The sequence below is a fragment of the Leucoraja erinacea genome, unplaced genomic scaffold (assembly GCF_028641065.1).
Source record: "Leucoraja erinacea ecotype New England unplaced genomic scaffold, Leri_hhj_1 Leri_62S, whole genome shotgun sequence".
NCBI classification, from domain to species: Eukaryota; Metazoa; Chordata; class Chondrichthyes; order Rajiformes; family Rajidae; genus Leucoraja; species Leucoraja erinaceus.
Window position 1 is genome coordinate 627,437 of NW_026576542.1, and position 22,165 is coordinate 649,601.

The following is a 22,165-nucleotide window of genomic DNA, read 5'->3' on the forward strand; positions in this document are numbered from 1 at the left end:
CACAGAGACAGGCTGCTGGAGAACAACAGTGGCACGGTGGAGCAGCTGGTAGAGTTGCTGCCTCACAGCACCAGAGACCCGGGTTCCACCCTGACCTTGGGTGCTGTCCGTGTGTGGTTTGCACATTCTCCCTGTGACCACGTGGGTTTCCTCCGGGTGCTCCGGTTTCCTCCAACATCACAAAGAAGCGGAGGTTTAGAGGTTAATTGGCTTCTATAAATTGTAAATTGTCTCTGGTGTGAAGTGTTCGTGTACGGGGATCGCTGGTTGGCGCGGCCTCGGTGGGGGCGTGTCTGCGCGGTATCTCTCAACTAAACTAAACTAAACGGCATGTATTAGAGACCTAATGACAATTCATTTAGTTGGTATGGGTTTTTTTGTCCTATATTGTGAGCTGCAAGACTGTCCATCTCTCCACATTATTTCCAGACATCACCCCTTTTTTTCCAGATTTTAAAGATAAGACGTGGAAATTGGCCCTTCGGTCGAATCAACCATCGATCACCCTTTCACACCGGTTCCATATCATTGCACTTTCTCACCCACTCCCTGCATGCCAGGGGAAATGTACCTACATTTTCCCTCCGTACAGACAGCAGCCATGGTCAGGCTCTGGGTCTGTGAGGCAGCAGCTCTACCGCTGCACTGCCTCCATTCATCTATAGTCTCTGGGTTCCGACAATTTACTGTCTATGTTGTACAAATATAGGAGCAAAGAGGTCCTTCTGCAGTTGTACAGGGCCCTAGTGAGACCACACCTGGAGTACTGTGTGTAGTTTTGGTCCCCTAATTTGAGGAAGGACATTCTTGCTATTGAGGGAGTGCAGCATAGGTTTACAAGGTTAATTCCCGGGATGGCGGGACTGTCATATGCTGAGAGAATGGAGCGGCTGGGCTTGTACACTCTGGAGTTTAGAAGGATGAGAGGAGATCTCATTGAAACATATAATATTGTTAAGGGTTTGGACACGTTATAGGCAGGAAACATGTTCCCGATGTTGGGGGAGTCCAGAACCAGGGGCCACAGTTTAAGAATAAGGAGTAAGCCATTTAGAACAGAGACGAGGAAACATTTTTCCTCACAGAGAGTGGTGAGTCTGTGGAATTCTCTGTCTCAGAGGGTGGTGGAGGCAGGTACTCTGGGTACTTTCAAGAGAGAGCTAGATAGGGCCCTTAAAGATAGCAGAGTCAGGGGATAAGAAGGGAAGGCAGGAACGGGGTACTGATTGGGAATGATCAGCCATGATCACATTGAATGGTGGTGCTGGCTCGAAGGGCCGAATGGCCTACTCCTGCACCTATTGTCTAGTGCACTGTGTCGCCCTATTGAACAAAGCTTCTTGTCTTCTCTTTGAAGGGTGCGGGAGACAGCTTTGTGGGTGCCCTGGCGTTCTACATGGCTAACTATTCTTGCCTGGACTTGGAGGAGATGATCAGAAGAGCGTGCGCCATTGCCACCATCAGCACTCAGGCACAAGGGACACAAGCCAGCTACCCCAGCAGACCACAGCTCCCACCAGAACTATTTTAGGCCAAGCTGCCCGCTTCATGACGAGACGAAGAATCGAGACACTCAACACGGATATATCCAAAGGTCTTTATGGTACATTGTTAAGGATAACTAACAACTTGTAAATAAAAGTGTTCATCAGAGCGAGTCTCCTCTTGTTTTATTGTCACCTTCACCAGGTGTGCCTTGCCAAAGGTATGTATACCTTGTGGTCATTCCAAACTCCTGCTCCGATGCCAACAATCCTTGCTCCAACCCAAGAGTCCTGCATCAGATTGACCTGATTTTCTTCTTTTCAAAGAAAAGGACATGCTTGTTCACTGTAAGAAAAATAGATTACCATGAAACAATGAGATAAGCAATTGTGGGTAAGAAAATGACAATCTATCCTTGATATAGCAACTGTAACACAGCAACGCTTGCCCAGGGAGATCCCACAACATCAGGGAAATATTTAGACTTTGGAGATGCAGAATAGAAACAGGTCCTCTGGCCCACTGAGTCCGCACCAACCAATGATCACCCGTACACCAGTTCTATCCTAGGCACCAGGGACAGTGATAGAAGCCTACAAACCTGTACGTCTTTGTAGTGTGGGGGCAAACTTGGTCACAGGGAAAACATGCAAACACAGACAGCACCCGTAGACAGGATCGAATCTGGGTCTCTGGTGCTGTAAGGCAGCATCTCTACCGCTGTGCCACTGTGACTGTCTCCAAGGTATAAGGATTGAGCAAATTCGAGGCAGGGAAGCTAGATAACGGAGGCATTTGAAAACAATAATAGGAATTTAAAATATCAAGCCATCACTTAAACAAGAGTCACACTGAAGGTCAGTGAGCGTGGGTGTGGAAGGCAGATTGGATGGTGCAAGTGATGGCGGGCACCAGAGTTTCTAAAGGTCAGGTCAATGGGGAGGAAGCACCAGGTATTATCCATTTGCCCAGCGGAAAAGCAGCCAACATGATCAAAGGCTTGTCCCACCCCGGTCTTTCCTTTTCCTTCTTGCTCCCATCTGGCAGAAGGTACAGAAGCTTGAAAGTGCACGCCACCAGACTCAGGAACAGCTTTGTCCCCTCTGTTATCAGGCTTCTGAATGCTCCTTCCATCAGCTAGGGTACTGTCCGATTCACCTCTACCCCAGTGTGGACATTGGACTTTGTCTGTGGAACTGGTGCGCTACAATGCTGAGATTCTGCACTCTGTATCTTCCCCTTTGCTCTACCTGTTGTACTTGAGTTTGGCTTGATTGTATCTATGTATGGAATCATCTGATCTGATTAAAACAACGTTTTTAACGGTACCTTGGTACACGTGACAATAATAAACCTAAACCTGAACATCAAGATTAACGGGTGAGGATTTCTGATCTGAAGCACAATAAGTTCCAACATGGAAATCTCCAGGGAAATTAATTTGCCTGTAGATACATCCCCTAATCCATTGTGGTCCATTTAACAGCTGGAGGAGACTTTTTTTTAAGAGAAACAAAGAACTGCCGATGATGGTTTACAAAAGAAGTCAAGTCAAGTTTTATTCATCACATTGCACATAAAGTGCAGTGAAATAAATTTGCCAGCAGCGGTACAATAAAAAAAGAACACACAATACACAATAAAAAATTAACACAAACATCCACCATTCATCACTGTGGTGGAAGGCACAAAATTTGGCCAGTCCTCCTCCATTTTCCCCCGTGGTTGGGACCTCAACCCTCTGCAGTCGCCGCTGCGGGCGGCCAGATGTGCGGACAAGGTAAGTCCTGAATCGGTGCCTCCCCACCAGAGACCGCTGCTTCGAGTTGGTGTAGGCCACAGGCCACAAGTCCCCACCGCGCCATAGCCAGAAGCACCGCAGACCGCAGGGCCGGCGGTCGGAGCTCCACTCCAGGAATCTCCGGTGAGGGACCCCGCTCCGGGTGGACAATGTGCCAGCGGGTCAGGCAGCAACTTCGGAGAAAATGGGTAGTTGTCATTTTAGGTCTGAAGAAGCGTCCCCACCTGAGATGTCAGCTATCCATGCTCTCCAGAGATAGAAACATAGACAATAGGTGCAGGAGTAGGCCATGCGGCCCTTCGAGCCTGCACCGCCATTCAATATGATCATGGCTGATCATCCAACTCAGTATCCCGTACCTGCCTTCTCTCCATACCCCCTGATCCCCTTAGCCACAAGGGCCACATCTAACTCCCTCTTAAATATAGCCAATGAACTGGCCTCAACTACCTTCTGCGGGAGAGAATTCCACAGATTCATCACTCTCTGTGTGAAAAAAGTTTTCCTCATCTCGGTCCTAAAAGACTTCCCCCTTATCCTTAAACTGTGACCCCTTGTTCTGGATGCCCAAGATTGGACCATAGGAGGATGATGGGAGATCTTACAGAGGTGTACAAAATCATCAGAGGAATAGATGGGGTAGATGCACAGAATCTTTTATCCAGAGTAGGGGAATCGAGGACCAGAGGACATATGTTCAAGGTGAAGGGGAAAAGATGTAATAGGAATCCAAGGGGTAACGTTTTCACGCACAGGGTGGTGGGTGCATGGAACAAGCTGCTAGAGGAGGTAGTTGAGGCTGGGACTATCCCATCGTTGAAGAGACAGACCGGTATATGGATAGGACAGGTTTGGAGGGATATGGACCAAGTGGGCAAGTGGGACTAGTGACATTGTTGGCCGGTGTGGGCGAGTTGGGCCGAAGGGCCTGTTTTCACACTGTATTCACTCTCTGACTCTAGACACAAAATGCTGGAGTAACTCAGTGGGACAGGCAGCGTCTCTGGATAGAAGGAGTGTTCTCCTGTACTTAATTGTAGAGGAGAACAATTTAATGTTATCCATGATTTAAAAACATACAATGCTACAGATGTAAAAGTGCTGTTTCTCATTACAGTGTCAGTCTTCTTCAGCAGAGGTCCCAAATTATTCTTTAACTCATTAAAGAGCTCGGGTGAAATTCTGACAACGTTTTTGAATGCACTTTTATCCTCTTCGCACAGCACATTAAGCAGTTGCTCATATTGTCCAAATTGAGGTCTCTGTTGAAACATGGGCTTAACCCAGTGAGACTTCCTCTTAATTCTCTTTTTAAGTAATCTGACCCTTTTGCCTTCACGCAACATTTTGAACGCGATGCACATGTTGCGCTAATGACTCTTACAGTGCGTCAATCCTGAAAATAACAACCGGAGCCTGTACTCGAACCAAACTTTGTGATAGGCATGTCTCAATATCGCCAATGAGCCAATTCTACGAACGGGACTTCCCATTAATATAGTGTGTGAAAAAAGTGACAGTATCAGAGAAACATCTCAGAAAATAGGAAAGGGGTGCAGGAGTGCAGGTAAATAATGAGGAGACTCAGCAAGAGAGAGATTCGGCCCTTCGAGCCTGCACCGCCATTCAATATGATCATGGCATAGATCATCCAATGGCTCAGTATCCCGTACCTTCAACTTCTCTCCATACCCCCTGATCCCCTTATCAATGCACAAGATTCCACATGACTAACTCCCTCTTAAATATAGCCAATGAACTGGCCTCAACGCACCCTGCTGGAGACGAAGCAGCGAGTATCCCGAGATTCACATGTGAGTCTATGCGTGAAAAAGTTTATGTCTCAATCTTCTAAATTCTAGAGAGTATAAACCAAGTCTATCCAGTCTTTCTTCATAAGACAGTCCTGACATCCCAGGAATCAGTTATGGTGAACCGTCTCTGCACAGCAGAGGTCCCAATAATGTTTAACCTCAGATTTGGAGACCAAAACTGTACGCACAAAGTCCAGGTGTGGTCTCTTCGCACAGCACCCTGTACAACTGCAGTAGAACCTCTCTGCTCCTATACTCAAATCCTTTTGCAATGAAAGCTAACATACCATTCGCTTTCTTTACTGCCTGCTGCACCTGCATGCCTACCTTCAATGACTGGTGTACCATGACACCCAGGTCTCGCTGCATCTCCCCCTTTCCCAATCGGCCACCATTTAGATAATAGTCTGCTTTCCCGTTTTTGCCACCAAAATGGATAACCTCACATTTATCCACATTATACTGCATCATTTGTGCCACGTGATTAACTACACTACAGTCCACGATGTTCATTCACGATTAACGGGAAAGATCGGGAGACGGACAAGTCACTCGCACAAATGACAGAATTGCCGAGTACCGTGGGAACTCTTTATCTACCCCCCGTTATATCGTGCGGAACTCGTGCTGGACCACGACCACTTCACTCTGGTGACATCTTGCGTCAGGTCCCACCGTGAGAACCGGCCATTAGGTTTCCAATAACATGACAACTAGCAAAACCAGTCATCTCTTTGGCCTTTCACTTTTCAACAAGCCAGACTTTATTTTACAACTGAGATACAGTATTGAGCAGAGGTTGCGTTTTCTCAGCCATGATTCCCAGACGTTTTCTTGGAACCGCACCTACCATTTAATAGGTTTAACAATGACGTAAGTGGGCACAAGCTACTTCTTCAATGAAAGAAAGCCCACCCAAAATCAGCACCCTGGAAGACATTGCTCTGTCACAACTCACGGCCAATTGTTCTCATGAATGGCTACATCCTTGGACGATTAGAAGCCCACAGAATTGCAATATTAACAGTTTGGCCTTTTGAGCGGATGTTGTTATCAGGCCAGTGCATAGCCATGGGCACTGACAGAGATCCAGCTACACCTGCCCTGTTGTGGGACATGTGAAACAGTCTGCATTCAGGCTCATTTGGGAATCGCTTAAAGGGCAGAGTGGTGGCACACAGTAGAGTTGCTGCCTCACAGCACCAGAGACCCAGGTTCAAACCTGACTATGGGTGCTGTCTATACGGAGTTTGTACGTTCTCCCCGTGACCACGTGGGTTTTCTCTGGGTGCTCCGGGTTCCTCCCACACTCCAAAGGTGTACAGGTTTGTAGACCAATAGGCTTTGATTAAAAATTGTAAATTGTGGGATAGGAAAGGGTGAATGTGTGAGGATCGCTGGTCGATGCAGACTCGGTGGGCTGATGGGCCTGTTTCCACGCTGTATCTCTAACGTGAAGTCTGCAGACACTAAATGCATGGAACCATTGAATGCGGGCTGAAGAAGGTTGCAAAACCAAACCGTTGCCTAATAACATCGTCCAGAGATTCCACACTGTATCTTTAGCGTCTAAATTATCACACACGAGCCGGAAGGGGCTGAAATATCTAAAACTGCAGATGCTGGATGTCTGAACTAAAAACAAAGAACTGGAAACAGTCCGAAGAAGGGTCTCGACCCAAAACGTCACCCGTTCCTCCTCTCCAGACATGCTGCCTGTCCCGCTGAGTTACTACAGCTTTTTGTCTGCCTTCATCTGGAAACATTCAGCGGGCCGGGCAGCATCTGTGGAGAGACTCACACGTGTGAAATCTCAACTTGACGGTTTACAATTGCCTAGCTCTGACGGGTCCATCTTCACCACGGATGTACGCTCCCCTTACACATAATAAGGAAAATGTGGCTTGCACGAGCTGTTTAGTGAAGGCAGGAACTGGCCCAACGTTTGCTTCAGCCACGAGTCACGTTTACCTTCGGGATCATGTTTCCTTAGCACCAGCTTGTCCCGCAGACGACTCCTCTTAACATTGAAGCAGTACCCGGTTCCGGCAGCACTCACCATCTGCACCAGGATGGACCTGCGGAGAACCAGCATTCAGTCAGCTCTTGTGTTCTTGTGTTGAGTTTAGAGATACAGTGCGGAATCGCTGGTCGGTCGCTGGTCGCCCAGTCCGTGCCGACCAGCAATCGCCCCGCACACTAGCTCTGTGTGTTAGCCCACTCCCTACATATTACAGGGCCATTTACAGAAGCCAATTAACCTACAGAGAGTGGTGAATCTCTGGAATTCTCCGCCACAGAGGGTAGTTGAGGCCAGTTCATTGGCTATATTTAAGAGGTAGTTAGATGTGGCCCTTGTGGCTAAGGGGATCACGGGGTATGGAGAGAAGGCAGGTACGGGATACTGAGTTGGATGATCAGCCAGGATCATATTGAATGGCGGTGCAGGCTCGAAGGGCCGAATGGCCTACTGCTGCACCTAATTTCTATGTTCTATGTTTCTATGTTTACAAACCCACACGTCCTTGGGATGTGGGAGGAAACTCACGCTGTCACAGGAAGAACGTACAAACTCCCACACGCAGACAGCACCCGAGGTCAGGATGGAACCAGGGTTTCTGGTGCGGTGAGGCAGCGGCACTACCAGCTGCACCACTGTGCCACCCCGTGACCAAGACGGTTGTTGAGAGAGATGTGCAGGGGAGGTGCTCTTACAGAGTGGTGGGTGCCTGGAATGTGGTGGTGGAGGCAGGTTATGAATGTGCAGTTTGAGACTGTAAGCGAGGCACATGGACGTGTAGGGAATACAGGGATAAATAAGGGTGACATGCCGGCAGGTGGGATCAAGTTTAGCACCAACATTGAGGCACTGTTCTGTGCTCTATATGCAGCACACATGTGGAGTGACACGAGGCTACCCTGCCTGGAATGGAAGACTGCAGTAAGATGCATAGCTATGTGGGATGTGTTAAAGTGCAACTTACAAACGATGTGGAAATGATGTGAAGCAACATCACACACAAGAAGTGGCCACCAGGGAACATCTTTATACTCAGGATTCGAAACGTGTCACTGGGGGTAGTCCTCGAGGCAGATTCAAAGATCCGTAGGAGTATGCAGGACTTTGAGCAGGGTGACCAGTGGCGGTAGCCAGGCCGACCCTGCAACGTCGCCATGACAACGGGCCTTCATGGACAGGTGAAGAACCCTGTGCTTACAACAACTGGGACTTGAAAATGACCCCAAACTGGTGACGCTGTATACTGTCTCAGTGTACTACTGCTATACACTCGTGCTGTATCTGAGATGCTTATCTAAGACGTATCTAAGTGCTTATGTGTAGTGATACTTGTGCTGAACTGTGTACAAAAATAAATATCACTGTACCTGTATCTAGAATCGAAAACCAGAGGGCATGGGTTAAAGGTGGGGGGTGAAAAAGATTTAATGGGAATCTGAGGGGTAACTTTTTCACACAATGGGTGGTGGGTGTATGGAACGAGCTGCTGGAGGAGATAGTCGAGGCTGGGGTTATCATGTTCACAAGTGATAGGAAAAGAATGAGGCCATTCGGCCCATCAAGTCTATACCGCCATTCAATCATGGCTGATCTATCTCTCCCTCTCAACCCCATTCTCCTGCCTTCTTTCCACAACCCTTGACACCCGTACTAATCAAGAATCTATCTATCTCAGCATCAAAAATATCCATTGACGTGGCCTCCAGTCTTCTGTGGCACTGAATTCCACAGATCCATCACCTTTTTGCAACGTTTAAGAAGCATTTAGACAGGTACATGGATAAGATAAGGTTTCGAGGGATATGGGCCTAGAACAGGCAGTAGGTGGAACTGATGTTGATGGGGGACATGTTGGTCGGCCTGGTCAAGTTGGGCCAAAGCGCCTGTTTCCACGCTGTACCCCTCGGTAGACGTGACAATAACGTACCATTGAACCACTGAGGGTAGGGCAGTGGCTCTTTATACAGTCATCAGCCCTGGGGCCTTTTCCCATGGTGTAATCATGTGAAAACAGTACCTGGAAATTAATTCTCACTATCGTCTAGTGAATGTCAGCCGAGAGGTTTGGGCGGTGAAGTTTCACATCAGCCACAGGGTGAAGTCCGAATCAAAGGGTTCTTGCAGTCCATTACAGCTAATGGTTCCTATTATCCAAATGAGAATTGCTGACTTGGTGTGAGAATTCAGCCATGTTAATGAGGTGGGGCTCACCAACCAATGCTTCTGTATTGATTGTACTAGTTCCAAGAAGCCCTGGCTCTTTGCCAGTGAAAGTATTTCAATGGCTCAACGTTCAACTGGTTGGTTGGGGGTTTCTGCAATCTCAATTACACAGCACTTCTCAAGAAAAGCAGCTCTAAATACTTAGTCCCACGAGGCGTGAAAACAATACACGCCAACTCCTGGAATTAGTTGCAGTCGGCAAGACACATGTGTGAAGTCTAGTCCAGATTACAGCCTCACACAAAGCATCTGAAATTAAAACCTCTTTGCAAGGTTTCACACTTTTAGCATATCGTGTGTGTATTCATGTGTGAGTATATATATATACACACACACACACACACACACATGCACACACGCACATATACATATATATACACACACACACACACATATACATATACACACACACACACGCACATATACATATATATACACATGCACACACACACATGCACATATACATATACATACACACACACATGCACACACGCACATATACATATATATACACACACACACATGCACACACTCACATATACATATATATACACACACACATGCACACACGCACATATACATATATATGCACACACACACACACACATGCACACACGCACATATACATATATATACACACACACATGCACACACGCACATATACATATATATACACACACACACATGCACACACGCACATATACATATATATACACACACACATGCACACACGCACATATACACATATATACACACATGCACACACATATGTATATGTATGTGCATATGTGTATATATGCAGATATGTATGTATATATGTATGTGTACATACATGCCCACATATACATTTATACACACACACACATACATGCAGTGCCCTCCATAATGTTTGGGACAAAGACCCATCATTTATTTATTTGCCTCTGTACTCCACAATTTGAGATTTGTAATAGAAAAAAATCACATGTGGTTAAAGTGCACAATGCCAGATTTTATTAAAGGCCATTTTTATACATTTTGGTTTCACCGTGTAGATATTACAGCAGTGTTTATACATAGTCCCCCCATTTCAGGGCACCATGATGGGACACATGGCTTCACAGGTGTTTGTAATTGCTCAGGTGTGTTTAATCGCCTCCTTAATGCAGGTATAAGAGAGCTCTCAACACCTAGTCTTTCCTCCAGTCTTTCCATCACATTTGGAAACTGTTATTGCTGTTTATCAACATGAGGACCAAAGTTGTGCCAATGAAAGTCCAAGAAGCCATTACGAAGGGCCTGTCCCACTTTCACGACCTAATTTACGACCTCTGTCGGGTTTGCCTTTGACTCATACTAGCCGCATGGTCGTCACGAGGTCGTAGGAGGTCCTAGGTAGGTCGTAGCAGGCAGTGATGCTAGTCGTAGGTACTCGTGGCATCAAGTAGGTCGGGGCATTTTTTCAACATGATGAAAAATGTCCACCAGTAAAAAAGGTTGTGAATTAAGTCGTGAAAGTGGGACAGGCCCTTGAGACTGAGAAACAAGAATCAAACTGGTAGAGACTTCAACCAAGCCTTAGGCTTCCCAAAATCAACTGTTTGGAACATCATCAAGAAGAAAGAGAGCACTGGTGAGCTTACTAATCGCAAAGGGACAGGCAGGCCAAGGAAGACCTCCACAGCTGAAGGTACTGGCTCACTTATCTTCAATGATGATACAACTGCTGATAGTAGTAGCATAATGAATTCTGAATTCCATAAAACAAATGCCTCAAAACCCATTGGCCGGCAGTTCATTCTACAGCAAGGCAATGATCCCAAACATACTGCTAAAGCAACAAAGGAGTTTTTCAAAGCTAAAAAATGGTCAATTATTGAGTGACCTAGTCAATCACCCGATCTGAACTCAATTGAGCATGCCTTTTAGATGCTGAAGAGAAAACTGAAGGGGTCCAGCCCCCAAAACAAGCATAAGCTAAAGATGGCTGTAATACAGGCCTGGCAGAGCATCACCAGAGAAGACACCCAGCAACTGGTGATGTCCATGAATCACAGACTTCAAGCAGTCATTGCATGCAAAGGATATGCAACAAAATACTACACATGGCTACTTTCATTTACATGACATTGCTGTGTCCCAAACATTATGGTGCCCTGAAATGGGGGGACTATATATATACACTGCTGTAATTTCTACATGGTGAAACCAGAATGTATACAAATTAAAATCTGACAGTGTGCACTTTAACCACATTTGATTTTTTTTCTATTACAAATCTCAAATTGTGGAGTCCAGAGGCAAATAAATAAACAACGGATCTTTGTCCCAGACATTATGGAGGGCACTGTATGAGTCATAGAGTGATACAGTGTGGAAACATGCCCTTTGTGAAACAGTGTTGGAGTAACTCATCGGGTCAGGCAACATCCCTGGAGAACATGGAGGGATGACCGTTCGGGTCGGGAAACAGGCGTTTCGGCCCAACTTGCCAACATGTCCCATCTACACTAGCCCCACCTTCCTGCATTTGGTCCATATCCCTCCAAATCTGTCCTATCCATGTACCTGTCTAACTGTTTCTTAAATGTTGGGATAGTCCCAGCCTCAACTACACTCCTCTGGCAGCTTGTTCCATACACCCACCACCCTCTGTGTGAAAAAGTTACCCCTCAGATTCCTATTAAATCTTGATCTTCACCTTGAACCTGTGTCCTCTGGTCCTCAAAGACTCTGTGCATCTACCCGATCTATTCCTCTAATGATTTTGTACACCTCTATAAGATCTCCCCTCATCCTCCTGCGCTCCATGAAATAGAGACCCAGCCTACTCAACCTCTCCCTATAGCTCACACCCTCTAGTCCTGGTAACATCCTTGTAAATTTTTTCTGAACCCTTTCAGTTCAGAGATACAGCGTGGAAACAAACCCTTCATCCCACCGAGTCCGCACCGATCAGCTATCCCCGCACATTAACACTATTCCACACAAACAAGGGACAATTTTTACATTTACCAAGCCAATTTGCCTAAAATAATTGTACGTCTTAAGTGTGGGAGGAAACCGAAGATCTCGGAGAAATCCCCACGGTCACGGGGAGAACGTAAAACCGTACAGAGCACACGTAGTCGCGATCGAACCCGGGTCTGCGGTGCTGCAAGCTCTGTAAGGCAGCGTGTAGGAAGGAACTGCAGATGCTGATTTAAACTGAAGATAGACACAAAAAGCTGTTGTAACTCAACGGGTCATCCAGCATCTCTGGAGAAAAGGAAAAGGTGACGTTTCGGGTCGAGACCCTTCTTCAGTGAGAGTTGAGGAAAGGGAAACGTGAGATAGAGATAGTGATATAGAGAAATATAGAACAACTGAATGAAAGATATGCAAAAAAGTAACAGTGATAAAGTATTGTACTGTTCTATAAGTTGAATAGTTGTGCTGAAGCAAAGCAAGAATTTCATTGTCCTATCTGGGACACATGACAATTTACTCTCTTGAACTTGAACTTAAATACAAGAAGCTATCTTACTACAATTACATAGATCTATAGTGGGAGCAAACTTGGAGAACTGTATAAGATTTTGGTCTCGTCATCAAACAAAACGCAGACTGGGTGATCGTTTCGCTGATTTTGGGTCTATCTTCAGAAAGAATAAACATGCTAGCAAGAAAATGCAGCAACGATTCAGCAGATTGGTTTCTGGGATGGCGAGCGAGTGTGAGTTTGGGTTTATATCCCGAGTTGAGAAGAACAGAACGAGCATTCATTAATGGTACAAAGTTTCAGCAGATGTGGAGAAAATGTTTTCCTTGGCTGAGGAACTGCAGTTCCAAAGTCAAGGATAGCCCTTTAGGACTAAAGTGAGGAGAAATGTCATAACTTAGAGGGTAGTAAATCTTTGGCACAAACTCATGGTTTACTGATGGTAGTAAAGTTTGTCGCTGAGCCCAAAAGCACCCACACAAGGTCCGTGAAATATATCACCAATTCTGTCTCCTAAAAATCATCTAAATCCATTGGAAGAAGTGAAAATACGTTTGTGTCTTCTGCCATGGCTACATCTTGAACCACTGAGGCCACATTTACACTAATTACTGTGACAAGCCATATTGTGCCCATGACACACACTACACTCATGAAACAGATAATCTATTGGCTTGACTTGATATGAATGTAAAGGGCCTGTCCCACTTTGCGATGTTTTCGGCGACTGCCGGCATCATTGACTGATGTATCAGGTCACCGAAACATTTGCGGGCGTGATGACGTGCGGTGTGTTTTCAAGTGTCGCAACAGTTTTTTTGTCGCTGCCGGTTTTTGAAATGCTCAAAATCTTTTGGCGACACTGATATGGCAGTCCCCGAATAAAATCGGCAAGTGTCTCTAGCGTGTGAAGGACAGTGTTAATGTGCGGGGATCGCAGGTCAGTGCGGGCTGAAGGGCCTGTGTCCGCGCTGCACCTCCAAACTAAAAAAAATATTAGTATCTGCTGTTCCCTGTGTCTCTATTTGCCAAGTCTCTTTCATTACCTTTTTTAAAAAAAAGTTATTCTAAAATCTCTTGAGGGAATTATTTACCTCATGAACGAGCAGCAGTTTAATGGCGATATAAAAGGCGTCATTATTTCCTTCCACAACACCCTCTCGCTCCTTTTCCACACCATTAGTTACCCAAGTAAAAGCTGTCAGCTGTCAGCAAAAACATTTAGCCTTTCGGATATTTAACTGTGGTGATAATAAATAATAAAAACATTAACTTACTTTGACTTGCTCTTGGCAACTGCAGATATCCAGCAGGTTCAATGGAAAAAAAAGAAAAAAAAACATCAGTTAACTTAATTATTCATTTTCAGGGGGGCTACATTGTAATTTTTAAATCAACCAGCAATATAATAACAGTCCCTGTTATAGATCAGCTGAAGCTAACCAAGCCACAAGCCTTCTGCCAAGATCCCTGAAGCCAGTTTAATATATCTATTCTGGACCATCCATGACTACTTGCTACGACTGGTTATGTCAAAGAATCACACAACTGAAAAAGAGCAGTCGTACAGCACAGAAACAGGCCCTTCGGCCCAACTTGCCCATGCCGACCAACATGCCCATCTACACTAGTCCCACCTGCCTGCATTTGGCCCATATCCCTCTAAACCAAGCCCGCTATATTTAAGAGGGAGTTAGATATGGCCCTTGTGGCTAAAAGGATCAGGGGGTATAGAGAGAAGGCAGGTACAGGATATTGAATTGGATGATCAGCCATGATCATATTGAATGGCAGTGCAGGCTCGAAGGGCCGAATGGCCTACTCCTGCACCTATTTTCTATGTAAGCGTTTCCTATCCATGTACCTGTCCTAGTGTCTTTTAAATGGTGTTATAGTCCCAGCCTCAACTACCTCCTCTGGCTGCTCGTTCCATACACCCACCACCCTTTGTGTGAAAAGGTTACCCCTCAGATTCCTATTAAATCTTTTCCCCTTCACCTTAAACCTATGTCCTCTGGTCCTCGATTCATACACACACCACCCTCTGTGAAGAAAAATGCCCTTCAGGTTCCTTAAAATCTTTTCTCTCCCACTTTAAAATGTTAACATTTGAAATATTGACTCTGTTTCCACAGATGCTGCCTGGCCTGCTGAGTTTTCCAGCTTTCTCTGCTTATTTTTCTTCATAGTTCCAACAACTGCATTTTGTTTGATTGTTTTAAGGCCAAATTAAACAGAATTCCTTTATGGGTTAAAGGGTCGTTTATTGAAGGAGGCTGTGGGAAAGGCTCAAAGTGATTAAGATAAAATAACTGATTGGGCAATAATAGCATGGATTAGTCATAGTGATACAGTGTGGAAACTGGCCCTTCAGCCCATCTTGCCCACACTAGCCAACATGTCCCAGCTACACTAGTCCCACCTGCCTGCGTTTGGTCTATATACCTCCAAACCTGTCCTATCCATGTACCTGTCTAACTGTTTCTTAAACATTGCGATAGTCCCAGCCTCAACTACCTCCTCTGGCAGCTTGTTCCATGCACCCACCACCCTTTGTGTGAAAAAGTCACCCCTCAGATTCCTTTTACATATTTTCCCCTTCACCTTAAACCTATGTCCTCTGGTCAATAGACAATAGACAATAGGTGCAGGAGTAGACCATTCGGCCCTTCGATTGACCGATTCTGCGCAAGAGACTGTGCATCTACCCGATCTATCCCTCTCATTATTAACGTGACATTATCTACTTCAGTACGCCAAACACAAAGTGGTGATAGATCGGCAAATGCTGTTTTACAATAGGGCCCGGATTTGGGTTTATCACTGTTACGTGTACCAAGGTACAGTGAAAAGCTTTCTTTCACATGCTATCCAGTCAGATCAGATAATACTATAATAAATACAATCAATTCAAACTCAAGTACATAGAAACATAGAAATTAGGTGCAGGAGTAGGCCATTCGGCCCTTCGAGCCTGCACCGCCATTCAATATGATCATGGCTGATCATCCAACTCAGTATCCCGTACCTGCCTTCTCTCCATACCCCCTGATCCCCTTAGCCACAAGGGCCACATCTAACCCCCTCTTAAATATAGCCAATGAACTGGCCTCGACTACCCTCCGCGGCAGAGAGTTCCAGAGATTCACCACTCTCTGTGTGAAAAAAGTTCTTCTCATCTCGGTTTTAAAGGATTTCCCCCTTATCCTTAAGCTGTGACCCCTTGTCCTGGACTTCCCCAACATCGGGAGCAATCTTCCTGCATCTAGCCTGTCCAATCCCTTAAGAATTTTGTAAGTTTCTATAAGATCCCCTCTCAATCTCCTAAATTCTAGAGAGTATAAACCAAGTCTATCCAGTCTTTCTTCATAAGACAGTCTTGACATCCCAGGGATCAGTCTGGTGAACCTTCTCTGCACTCCCTCTGTGGCAATAATGTCCTTCCTCAGATTTGGAGACCAAAACTGTACGCAATACTCCAGGTGTGGTCTCACCAAGACCCTGTACAGCTGCAGTAGAACCTCCCTGCTCCTATACTCAAATCCTTTTGCTATGAATGCTAACATACCATTCGCTTTCTTCACTGCCTGCTGCACCTGCATGCCTACTTTCAATGACTGGTGTACCATGACACCCAGGTCTCGCTGCATCTCCCCTTTTCCTAGTCGGCCACCATTTAGATAATAGTCTGCTTTCCTGTTTTTGCCACCAAAATGGATAACCTCACATTTATCCACATTATACTGCAGGAGGTAGAGCAAAAGGAAAGATCCATATAGCAAGCAGGCAGAAGAAGCAAGCAATTGAGATGCCAATTGGCACGTTGGCCTTCATTGCAACAGGTTTGAAGCCTTTATTTTGGAGTAGGGATTTGGAATTGAATGAAGGGATACAGCGTGGAAAGAAGTTCTTAAGACAACCTTGTCCACGCCGACCATGGATTATCTGTTTCACTAGTTCTTTGTTATGAACTGTCCACTGCAAGGGCCAGGAAGCGAGCGGGCAAGATCATCTCTGACCCCTCTCACACTGGCCACAAACTCTTTGAATCACTTTCCTCTGGAAGGCGACTCCGGACGGTCAAAACTGCTACAGCCAGACATAAAAACATCCGCGAGTAGTTGCTCTACTCAAAAGCCAAAAATCTGTAGCCTCCCTTTGATCTGGTATTTTGTTGGTTCACATGCTTGATCAATGGTGTTTTATCATTAATGTTATTATCATTATTAATGTTTAGTCAGTCATTTGTAACTGTCACTGTATGTCATGTTGTTACTTGTGGGCGGAGCACCAAGGCAAATTCCTTGTATGTGAATACTTGGCCAGTAAACTTACTTACATACATATTTATCCCAATTTCACAGCACTCCCTAAACACCAGAGGCAATTAATAGAGGCTGATTAACCTTCAACGGACAGCACAGTGACGCAGCGGTAGATTTGCTGCCTTGCAGCGCTAGAGACCCTCTGTGAGGGAAGAAGTGACGAGAGAGGAAACTAGATTGATCCAAGAGGTATTAACAAATGACCAATGTCTTTAATATGTAAGATATCTTGCACCATATGACAAAATGCCTTTGATGTGATGCATTCTGTAGAAACCTTTATTTCCTGTACCTCTGACCATGACTAATGTTTGTGGAATGTGATAAGGTGACAAAAAACACTATATAATACGATGTAATTCTGTTGTTCGAGGAAGTGGACTGAGGACAGTGAAGTGTCTGTATTGGTCACGACTAGAGTTCTCCCTCCCTTCCATCGGCCGATAATAAGTAAAGTTTTGAACTTGTCTACCAAATGTTTTGTCAGTTGTCTGTTTATTAAGAAGCAAACCCGTTTGAGTGTTATAAAAGTGACTTTTTCACTCCAGTCTACTTGACTCCCAACAAATCCTGTCACCATCAGCCAACATTTGTGGCTTTCTGTACAGCATAGGCAGAGCACAAGAGCCACGGATGAACAGGCGTGTGGCTAAGAATTGGATGAAATAGCTGATTACCGCATATCTGAAAACCAGCCACAAAAACAGCACCAATTGAGACCAAGGTGATTCAAGGTGTGACAGTTTCACTTACAAAACTGCTGGAACTTGGAAAACATTTTGTGAGAGCAATTCAGAATCGGCTTTTGATTATTAGCAGTCACTAATACTGCCCTGTGTTGGAAGGAACTGCAGATGCTGGTTTAAACTGTGGTTTAACACTGCCCCGTTGGCAGTGTTAAACATGGCACAGCAATCTTAACTACCCCATCAACTGAGGGACTTCAGTCTGAAGAAGGGATTCGACCCGAAATGTTGCCTATTTCCTTCGCTATAGATGCTGCTGCACCCGCTGAGTTTCTCCAGCACTTTTGTTTACCAACTGACGGACTTTGTTTGGCTGGTTCAAGGCCAAGTCATTGGGTATTTTTAAAGTGGAGATTGACAGGTTCTTGATTAGCAAAGGCGTCAAAGGTTATGGGGCGAAGGCAGGAGAACGGGGTTGAGAGGGAAAGATGGATCAGCCATGATTGAATGGCAGAGTAGACTCAATGGGCTGAATGGCCAAATTCTGGTCCTACCACTCATGGTTGAGATGGAATTGAAAGTCCACATTGGGGATCTCGAGGGACACTAAGTGTAAGGGGGGGGGGGGGGGGGTATAATGTCGTTAAAAAAGAGAAACAGCCTTTGCTGAGAAATGGCCAGTTCTGATACAAACGTAAACAGCAAGTTATTTACAACTGGAGAATTTGGCTTTGAGTCTTGCAAGTGACAGAAGATGAGATGAAGACACAAGAGACTGCAGTTGCTGGAATCTCCAGCAAAAACAAAGGGTGGTGGGTGCATGGATCAAGCTGCCAGAGGAGGTAGTTGAGGCTGGGACTATCCCAACATTTAACAGTTAGACAGGCACATGGATAGGACAGGTTTGGAGGGATATGGACCAAACGCAGGCAGGTGGGACTAGTGTAGATGGAACATGTTGGCTGGTGTGGGTAAGTTGGGCCGAAAGGCCTGTTTCCACGCTGTATCACTCTATCAGTCCGAAGGGTCCCGACCCGAACTGTCATCTTTCCATGTTCTCCTGGGATGTTGCCTGACCCGATGAGTTACTCCAGTACTTTGTCTCTTTTCTCGGAAAACCAGCATCGGCAGTTCCTTGTTTCTGCAGATGGAGGCATGGTTGTCGCAACTATGGAATGATGGAGGCACTGTCAGCTGGTTGGGAAAGGGTTTTACGTCAAACCCTTCCACTGGTGTCAGGAATGAGGTTGCAAGCTCAACTGGTAAGTTGTGAAAAAAATCATCAACACTTCCGGACTGATCCAAAAATCAGTTTTCCTGCAGGAATTCTGCTTTGACTACTTAACATTCACTTATTTCATACAAGGCAGTTGATTAAAGTATTAGCACAAACCCAGCCCCTCCCCACAGTACACCTCCACCTGTATCTCTCCCTCCGGCTTTACATTCCACTCCCCCTCTCTCCTTATTTTACATCCGTTTCCATCCTCTCTCACCTACTCCACCCATCTGCCAATCAAACCCTCCTCACATGTATCCACCTCTCTTTAACCTTCAAAGGTACAGTGCTGAAACAGGCCCTTCGGCCCACCGAGTCCGTGCCGACCAGCTATCCCCCCCCCCCTGTAGACTAACGCTGTCCTGCACACTGGCGACAAGTTACAATTACAGAAGCCGATCAAAGCTGTTTAAGAAGGATCTATTGCATCCACTGCTCCAGGTGTCAGCTGATCTACATCGGTGAGACCAAGCGCAGGCTTGGCGATTGCTTTGCCCAACACCTCCGCTCGGTCCGCAATAACCAACCTGATCTCCCGGTGGCTCAGCACTTCAACTCCCCCTCCCATTCCGAATCCAACCTTTCTGTCCTGGGCCTCCTCCATGGCCAGAGTGAGTCCCACCGTAAATTGGAGGAGCAGCACCTCATATTCAGCTTGGGCAGTCTGCACCCCAGCGGTATGAACATTGACTTCTCTAATTTCAGGTAGTCCCTACTTTCTCCTCCCCTTCTCAGCTCTCCCTCAGCCCTCTGGTTCCACCTCTTCCATTCTTCTTCCCGACCTCCCCCCTCCACCCTCACATCAGTCTGAAGAAGGGTTTTGACCCGAAACGTTGCCTATTTCCTTCGCTCCATAGATGCTGCCTCACCCACTGAGTTTCTCCAGCAATTTTGTCTACCTTCGATTTTCCAGCATCTGCAGTTCCTTCTTAAACATAACCTACAAACCTGTACATCTTGGGAGTGTGGGAGGAAACCGGAGCACCTGGAGAAAACCCATACGGTCACAGGGAGAACGTACAAACTCCTTACCGACAGCACCCGTGGTCAGGATCGAACCTGGGTCCCTGGCGCTGTAAGGCAGCAACTCTACCGCTGTGCCACCGTGCTGCCCCAAAGATAACACCAAAATACATAGAACATTACAGCACAGGAACAAGTCTGCGCCAAACATGATGCCAAAATAAACTAATCACATCTGCTGTAGATGATCCATATTCCTCCATTCCCTGTACATCCATATCCCTTTCTAAAAGTCTCTTAAACGCCACTATCGTATCTACCACTACCCCAGGCAGCACGATACAAGCGCTCTCTGTGTAAAGAAACTTGCCCTACACGCCTACTTTAAACATTGTCCCTCTCACCTTCACGCTGTGCCCTCTAGTATTTAATATTTCCATCATGGGGAAACAAATAATTCCCGCAAACTTTGTTCTCTTTTCCAGATTTCTCCCCCCCCTCAGTCTGAAGAAGGGTCTCGACCCGAAACGTCGTTTGTCCACACCCCCACTGACCCACTTAGTTCCTCCACTACACCTTGTTTTGTGCACTGGCGGTGGTGTCGCACCCCAAGAACAGCATTTCCCCAAATCAGATCCCTGTTATTCCATGAATCTTATCGGCAATTCAATCTGTTTCTTCCAAGTCTCTCTGAAGGGCCTGCCCCACTTTCACAACCTAATTCACAACCTCCGCTGAGTTTGCCCTTGGCTCATACTCGCAGCATGGTCGTAGGAAGTTGTAGGTAGGTCGTAGGTAGGTCGTGATGCTAGTCGTAGGTACTCGTGGCATCAAGTAGATCGGGGACCAGAAAGACGCTACGATATTTTACGCGACTGAGGAGACGACTCACGGCAACCACCGGCAAACATGTGGCGACAAACTAGTTGCCTGTAGTTGCCAAAAAACATTGTCCAAGTGGGACAGTCCCATTATACCCCAGCGGTATGAATATCGACCTTGAACTTGGCGGAAGAAGGTGAACTGTCTATTCGTAGTTCGGCAGAGTTCCACTCTGGGACATGCTAGCAGAGGTGATCAGTCACACAGCGCAGAAGCACGACAGCATTTCCCCAAATCAGATCCCTGTTATTCCATGAATCTTATCAGCAATTCAAGCAAAATGTTTAAGGAACTGTAGATGCTGGAAAATTGAAGGTAGACAAAAATGCTGGAGAAACTCAGCGGGTGAGGCAGCATCTACGGAGCGAAGGAAATAGGCAACGTTTCGGCCCGAAACCCTAACGGGGAAACGTTGTTTATTTCCTTCGCTCCATAGATGCTGCCTCACCCGCTGAGTTTCTCCAGCATTTTTGTCTACAGTCAGTCTGAAGTTCAGTTCAGTCTGAAGAAGGGTCTCGACCCGAAACGTCACCCATTCCTTCTCCGACCCGAACGTCACCCATTCCTTCTCTAGTCTGAAGAAGGGTCTCAACCCGAAACGTCACCCATTCCATCTCTCTAGAGATGCTGCCTGTACCGCTGAGTTACTCCAGCATCTTGTATCTACCTCTTGCATGCGGTTGTCCGTGTGGACTAATTCTGTACGCTTTGCTCATGGTGGACTGTGCTCAGGTGTGGCAACACCGTTCTGGACGGCAGGTGACACTTAATGTACCTTGGATGTAAAGCGGGTGTAAAGGAAAGGTTCAGTACTTTGGGCAAAGGTGTGAACACAAGGCAAGGTCTCCACCTACAGGTTCACTGTGCTGCCTGCAGAACGCCCCCAAACAAACAGCAGATCATCTGAAGCTGGGCCAAGCCTTGACGTGCAAATGCGGAGAGCACTGACGTGGTGGGTGTCAGCTCCAAAGCACGTCAGCGGCTAATTGCTGCCTAATTAGGCCTACAGTTCCGGTGAATTAATTGTCCTACTCAGCTCAGCGTCATTGTTCCTCGTTTTAAGCTCCGCTTTGGTGCTGAAGTGGGAGCATCTCTTGGAGATGACTTGTCCCTCAGTTGTGAGGCTCCAAAATAAAAGGTGCCCCATCTGTTCCTGGGTGCCACATGCACGTCTCTCTGTGTCATTCGCAGCACTTCCTCATCGCAGAATCAGCTAGGTGTCAGATA

General features: G+C 46.2%; 2 protein-coding genes across 3 annotated transcripts in view; one reads left to right on the forward strand and one right to left on the reverse strand.

The window, feature by feature from the left end:
• rbks (ribokinase) overlaps positions 1-1,653 on the forward strand; it is a 166,602-nt gene extending 164,949 nt beyond the window's left edge. For both annotated transcript variants that reach the window (XM_055631041.1, XM_055631040.1), the window contains exon 8: positions 1,358-1,653. In XM_055631041.1, coding sequence (XP_055487016.1) covers positions 1,358-1,531 — 174 coding nt within the window. In that variant the 3' untranslated portion in view covers positions 1,532-1,653. The remainder of the gene's footprint in view (positions 1-1,357) is intronic.
• Positions 1,584-14,053, reverse strand: mrpl33 (mitochondrial ribosomal protein L33). The gene is made up of 3 exons (XM_055631042.1): positions 13,898-14,053; positions 7,072-7,178; positions 1,584-1,830 (listed from the first exon to the last, which is right to left on the reverse strand). Exons 1-3 carry the CDS (start codon positions 13,981-13,983, stop codon positions 1,781-1,783), a joined length of 243 nt encoding a protein of 80 aa, XP_055487017.1. The 5' UTR covers positions 13,984-14,053; the 3' UTR covers positions 1,584-1,780.
• Between the last annotated feature and the right edge of the window lie 8,112 nt (positions 14,054-22,165).

Excerpts from the sequence above, each read along its gene's own strand:
- mrpl33 (XM_055631042.1), bottom strand. The coding sequence starts at position 13,983 with ATGGTGTGGAAAAGGAGCGAGAGGGTGTTGTGGAAGGAAATAATGACG. Across the intron at positions 7,179-13,897 it reads AACTGCTGCTCGTTCATGAG|GTCCATCCTGGTGCAGATGG; the intron begins GTAAATAATTCC and ends GGTTCTCCGCAG. Across the intron at positions 1,831-7,071 it reads AAGGAAACATGATCCCGAAG|TGAACAAGCATGTCCTTTTC; the intron begins GTAAACGTGACT and ends TTTTTCTTACAG.